Below are 6,858 nucleotides of genomic sequence, written 5' to 3'. Positions count from 1 at the left end.
GCAGATACTGAAGCGACGATTACCCCCATCCTCCCCACCACCACCAGGATGGTCCCGTCCATACCTCCCAGGGGGGTCGGCTGCGCCCCTGCCTTCATCTTTAGGCAGGAATTGCAGATCCGATGCTCTCGGATTATGCACTACGGACGGGGCCTACGCCAAATGACTTTGTAGATTATCAGCTTGCTGAGCTGTCAATAAATGTATGGTTTATTGAAATAACTCTCCCGAGTCTTTCTGGTAGAAACAGGGTGATGGGAACATTGACAACTAATGAGAGGATAAATATATGTTTGTATTGATTTGTGTGGATCTGTTCATTTTAAAGCACTTTGTTCAGTGTCAAACATAATACTTCTTTATGGACTCGGTTGGTTTCTGGACGCCACTGTACAGTTCAGCTCACTTTCTGATCCAGAGCTTTTCAAAGTCAACACAGTTTTACACCAGAGATCTTTCTGATCGCTTCTTCAGCTGTGTCATAGAGTCAGGACTAAACACTCAGATGATGAGATCAGAGGAAGTTACCAACCAGAGGAGGAGCTGATGATGTTTAAAGGAAGAGCTGTAACTATATATAATGAAGAGAAAGACTGACAGAAACACAAAATGGCTGATAATTGTGATCTGTGTCTGCTGGGACTGATCATTCTCTCTTCACTTCTCACAGGTAAAGAAATCTGTATTTTCTCTAAAGACATTTAGTGGAATTAGTCTGGAAAGAGTTCATTTGAACATGCTCAGTTTATTCTTGCACACATTCACGTTGTGATCTCAGAGTTGTGTATTGATACACATAGATCATACTGTATTATTCCTGATACTGGACATAGTGTCACTCAAACATCTGATAATGAAGATTTATCTTCATATTAAGAGTGTAAGGGTGGATTTCCTGCAGAGGTTCAAGCTGCAAGACTAGCGAATGACTAAAGAAAAGTTGTCAGCAAGATGGAAGAAAACTGTACATTTCTTGTCTATTCCACCCACTGCTACTTATACCAACGACGGAAATAAGCGCAGTTACAATAGATTAATATGTGGGAGAGCGTTGCTATAGAGAGTGACAATATTGTATTGCAGTTTGTAGCACTTCAAAGTCAATACCAAATCAAAACTATTTAACACATTATTTGTAATTGAAAAGGTTTAATGACAAAATATGTTTATAGTTATACTTATTACATGGCTTGGTTGAATTCCAATGTAGAATGCGGTGTGTTATTTCTTGATAACCGCTGTGAAGTATAACAGACCGTTGTCATGACAAACAGAGCGTTGCTATGGACGCAGTTCTGTTCACTCTGGCAATTTAATAGTTTTTAAATCAATAAACTCCTTTTTAAATCAATATTTTGAGTCAAATTATTGATTTATTTGTTAGGTAGCCATGTAATAAGCGGGATAATGTATAGCGAGGCGGTTGTTATAGCAAATACAACCCCTTCAGGCTGATTCAAGCTCTGCTTCGCGTCCTGATCAGCCTGTCGGGGTTGTATTCACCATAACAACCACCTCGCTATACATTATCCCTTACTTAAAATAGTTACAAAATAGATATGTATGAGATGATGATAACTTATACCATTAATCTTACTCAGCATGTAAATGTTTCCTGAGAGCTAGAGAGAGAGAGAGAGAGAGAGAGAGAGAGAGAGAGAGAGAGAGAGAGAGAGAGGGAGAGGGAGAGGGAGAGTAAGAGACAAAGAAATGAGGAAGTAAAGAGAGAGAGAGCCCCAAGAAAAAGAGCCAGAGCATAAAAAAAGACAGAGCAACAATTTCAATCTTTTTTATTCCTTTCCTGACCATGTGTCTTTAACCCAACTGTGAGACGTTTAAACTGACCAATCAGATAATTCGAACTTCCCCCACCGTACTAAAGGTGTGGCAATTCATCAGTGTGTGAGAGTGTGTGGTTTGCTTTAAGTGAGGAAAAAACGGTCACACTTTACAATAAGGGTATATGAATAATCATGTACTAAAACATGGATTAATACTATGATCACAATATGAGCTCATCCCAGATAGAAATGTTATTGGACATGGACTCCAACATCGCTCAGACGTCAAATTTTGGTTGAAAATGAAAACTGGGTTGACGTCTAAACATTTGTTTGATGTCAGGCTCTATTTACTTTTACTGTATGTACTAAAAATGTTTTTCTTATTCTAAAGTTAATACATTTTGGATTATTGAAAAAAATAATATGTAACTGCATTCAAGTCTTTTCTTTTAGTGTCATTAAATTTATTTGGCATTACTGAAAACTTATGTGGCATTATTGCAAAAAACAAAACACTTCAAAAGACCTCAAATAACAACAAAAAACTGATTTAATGTATTTTAAAAAGTTTAAATATATATATTCATAACAAAAGCTGTTATAAGAGCAGTCAGTCACACCAAAAAATGAATGGATCTATATGGCGCCTCTGCTGGAGGTGTACGGTAATTACACTTTTGGGCAAAACTATATTATCTGCAAAAAATATTCTAACCAGCAGATGGAAGAATTATGCATCTCACACCTAGATCAATATCCAGAAACAACTCAGATTTCATTTCGATCATCATTAATGTTTTTTTTTTTTTTTTTTCATAAAAAGGTAATATTTCATATGCATGCTAATGGTGTAGCTGAGGTATTTTGCAGTAAATAGACACAAAAGTACTTACAATCTCCCAAAACATAGCATTAATGTATAGCATTGGGAGATGAGAAGTAAACCAAAAAAATGATATATTATGTGTATTATTAAAAATGTAAAAAAAAAAAAAAAAAATCACTCTATACATTTTTGGGGTCATATTTGGACTACATATCAAATGCACTGAGTGTAAACAGGAAACTAGAGACATGTGACGAAAAGTTGGTTCAGTCCTGCGTCTGCTGGGAAACTTCCCGCTAAAACTGTATAAGAATGTTTAGAGAGTGTTATCCTTCCTTTTAGGAGAACATTCTGGTAACACAAATAAAATTATCTACAGAAAACATTACAAGAACGTAACATAATGCTCTCAAAACATTATAGAACAACAACATTTCTATCTGGGATGAGCTCATATTGTCAAGTCAAGTCAAGTCACCTTCATTTATATAGCGCTTCTAACAATATTGATATCGAGATCATAGTATGAGCACACAGTGAATGCGCAGTGAGTAAAAGAACTACAAATAACCTTTATCTTTTGTTTGTTTGTTTTGTTGTACTGGTGGTGTAAAGGTATAAAAATATATATATTGTCCTAGTGCATGTTTAATCATATTTTATTAAATGATTTGTTAATGCATTATTTTGTGATGACTTTTACTTGAGAGGGCCCTAATCATGATCAAATTCACTGTTAACTACTTCCCAAACTCAGCTCATGATTGATCATAAACTCACTATCAAACACACAACGAGTGTTCAGCTCAGTGAAGTGATGTTGTGTGGTCAGAGAACAGAAGTACAGTATCATCACGACTGTGTCTGGATGGAGAGTGAACTACTGATCCCAGCAAACCTTCCCTGAGTTTTGCTCCTTCCTTTGGGAACTGTTCCACAAATATTCTTTGTGGGTTTTGAATTGTTATTTTGTATTTAGCTGTGCATAAGTCACAGTAGGGTGAGTTTGAAGGAGAGAGAGAAACACAGAACAGATAAAGAGCTTTTAAGGTCAGTTATTAGTGTATTTTCTACGCTTGAAGAGGAGGATCAACTAATCCTGTGCCGTCCTGTAATGTTTATGACAAAGATGAAATCAAGAGTTCAAGCTATGATGATATTACATTATTTACATTTGTTTCAGAGTCAGGGTATTTCTTATTCCTTCTTAAAGAGGCGTTTGATTTGGTTTATCCATAGATTTTAATTAATGAATTAACTATTAGAAAAATGATTTGAATCTTCTGCTTTTTATGCTGGTATGGTTTATGGTTTCATTTCTTAATATCATAATGATCACTGAGATATACTGTGTTTCAGGTATCAGTGGAGTGGATGATCATGTGTTCATCAGTTCTGGTGAAAATGTGCATCTGTCCTGTAATAATGCTCTTTCTGACTGCAAATCAACTACATGGATCTACTCTAACAGATTCAGACATTCAGGGACAGTTGAACTGATTACTAAAGGGATAAAGAATAAAGACACAGAGAGACATGAGAGACTGAGTCTGGAGTCTGACTGCTCTCTGAACATCAAGAACGTCACAGAAGAAGATCATGGATCTTACAGCTGCCAACAATATGTGAATGGACAGAAACAAAGACATGATGCTGATGTTTATCTGCATGTTCTTCATGGTAAGTTTATGATTATGTGGTCAATTTAAAAAGGGCAGATTCTCCTTTTAAACTCAGATGATGATTGAAGAGTCTGTGATTTGTGTCTTGTGTTCAGTTTCAGTGTCTCCATCATCATCATCATCATCATCATCTTCATCCTCACAGACTGAGATCAGTCCAGGCCGCTCTGTGACTCTCTCCTGTCAGTTGTATTCATATACTGGACTCTCCTGTGATGATTGGGTCAGTTCTGAGGGTCTTGAGCTGTTGTGGGTGAATCAGGCTGGTGTTGATCTGAAGACAGACTCCAGATATCAGATATTAGATCAAGATCACTGTATCATCACTCTGACTACAACACTCCTGAATGAAGATAACAACAGAGAGTGGAGATGTCAGCTTACTCACAGAAATCAACTCCAGACCTCAGTCAGATACACTGTCAAGTATTCAGGTGAGAAAACACTCTTTTCAGACAGATTTGTGAAAACTTTCACACACTGGCTCTACTCTTTCTGATGACTTCATACGTTTGGCAGTTGTAAAATATTAGTGGTCAAAGTATAAACTGCATGTAAAATCCTTATAATCCCCAATATTGACCTCCTATGGGTCATACTAGGCTAAAATAGACTCTTCTGATTTATGCAATATTTCATGTATGACCCATGAGGGACGTCAATATTGGAAATTATAAAGATTTGTATGCAGTTTGAGGGGTGTCCCAACTGGTGTCCTGCAGAGTTCAGCTCCAGCTCGCCTCAACACTCCTGCCTGGAGGACTCTAGTATGCCTTGATTCGCTGTTTAATAGGGGTTGGAGCTGAACTCTGCAGGACAGTGGCCATCCAGGACCTACTTTAGACACCCCTGGCTTTTAGACTTTTCATTTAATTATATATATAATATTGGCAGCAATAACACTGCAAACCTTTGCATTCTACCTGTTAAGTTTGTCATAATATTAAGTTGTATGAAGCGCTATAGAAATAAAGATGACTTGAGATGAATTTTCACATCCTATGGGTCTAACCAACTTTCCAACCAAGCTGTTCCCACAAAATCTACATAGGATATATGGGGTAACTGTATTTTCCAGACTATCAGATACAGTATAATTTGTTTTCTGTAAACCAAGATTAACCATATCCATCTACTAAACCTTTTCATCAATTTCTCCAAAAGTGAATAAATGACCTCCTCAGTTGATCTGCTATGTTGCCTAATTAAGTTTATTTAATATAAAGCACTGACGAGTAGCAGAGAAAATATACCAACTTGACTAGAAACTCAATATAAAATGCAGATCTTTTTGTAACAGGAAGAATTCTCATTTTTGTTTTGTTCAACTTGAAGTAGTAAAATAAGAGGTTACTCTACAATAAAAAAAAACAAAAAAAACAGTGCAAGTCTCATACCTCAAAACAACCTCAAAATGGTCACATTTGAGATGATTCCCTCAACGCGCCCCTTAATTAAAGTGTGGGTGTCTGCAGGCTGGAGTAATGGGTGTGGAGAAAGGTCTTTATGATTCGTCACTAAAGCAGCCTGTCAGGGTGTGGGGTAGGGTTAGGGCTTAGTTTCTGTTGTAGCAATTCACCTTTCGGCACGTCCATTACTCTGACCTTCACCTTAATTTAAAGAGGTTCATTCCTGTGCATAAAGCAGGTACAGTTGAACTCTTATGTACAGTATGTTCACTGATCAATGTTTGAATGTGAATGAAAGCCTGAATTCAATCGGTTAAGTCATGATGTCTCGTCAGAAGACTGGATTAAACCACTCCATTCATATGGATATTCATTCCATATTCATTTGTGTTCTGAAGATGAATGAAAGTCTTACGGGTTTGGAACGACATGAGGGAGAGTAAATGACAATTTGCATTTTTGAACTATCCCTGTAGTAGTGCTAAAGTATTAATTGGATTAGGGCTGGGGTCAGAAGCTTGTAACTGCCTTCTGATCTTCTTTGCAGGTTTAAAACAACTTAGTACCGTAAGATTTCAATGAAACATCCTCGCTGGTAATAAAGAAACAATACCTCCCCTTCATTAAAGAGGCCTCTGAGGGGTGGCAACTAAGCAGTTGAGTAAAACAAAAACAAACAAAAAAACACAAGTTTTAACCATGTTAATGTTTTGTATTTAATATTTTGAAGTGCTATAAAATAGTGTGAACAGCAATACACTTGTTATCTTGCCAACAATGCAGATACTACAATTAAAGGGATAGTTCACCCAAAAATGAAAATTGTGTCATAATTTACTCACTCAAGTTGTTCCAAACCTGTATGAGTTTCTTTCTTCTGCTGAACACAAAAGAAGATTGAAGAGTGAAGAATGTTGGAAACTAGACAGTTGACGGTAGCCATTGACCTCCATAGTAGGAAAAACATATTAATATGGAAGTCAATGACTACCGTCGACTGTTTGACTACCAACACTCTTCACTCTTCAATCTTCTTTTGTGTTCAGCAGAAGAAAAAAAAACTCATACAGGTTTGGAACAACTTGAGAGTGAGTAAATTATGACAGAATTTTCATTTTTGGGTGAACTATCCCTTTGAAACTAATAATAATAATAAT

General features: G+C 36.7%; 1 protein-coding gene across 1 annotated transcript; it reads left to right on the top strand.

Moving 5' to 3' along the window:
- Positions 1-525: 525 nt before the first annotated feature.
- LOC311081750 (uncharacterized protein) lies at positions 526-5,070 on the top strand (the record flags this gene model as incomplete). Its single annotated transcript, XM_084112381.1, has 4 exons — positions 526-670; positions 3,970-4,290; positions 4,388-4,726; positions 5,015-5,070. The coding sequence occupies exons 1-4, from the start codon at positions 610-612 to the stop codon at positions 5,068-5,070; spliced, it is 777 nt and encodes a 258-aa protein (XP_083968507.1). The 5' UTR covers positions 526-609.
- Between the last annotated feature and the right edge of the window lie 1,788 nt (positions 5,071-6,858).

Source organism: Abramis brama (assembly GCF_963993115.1).
Source record: "Abramis brama genome assembly, chromosome: 1".
Lineage (NCBI taxonomy): Eukaryota > Metazoa > Chordata > Actinopteri > Cypriniformes > Leuciscidae > Abramis > Abramis brama.
Note: the sequence above shows the minus strand (reverse complement) of the source record. Positions and strands in the feature narration are given on the sequence as shown.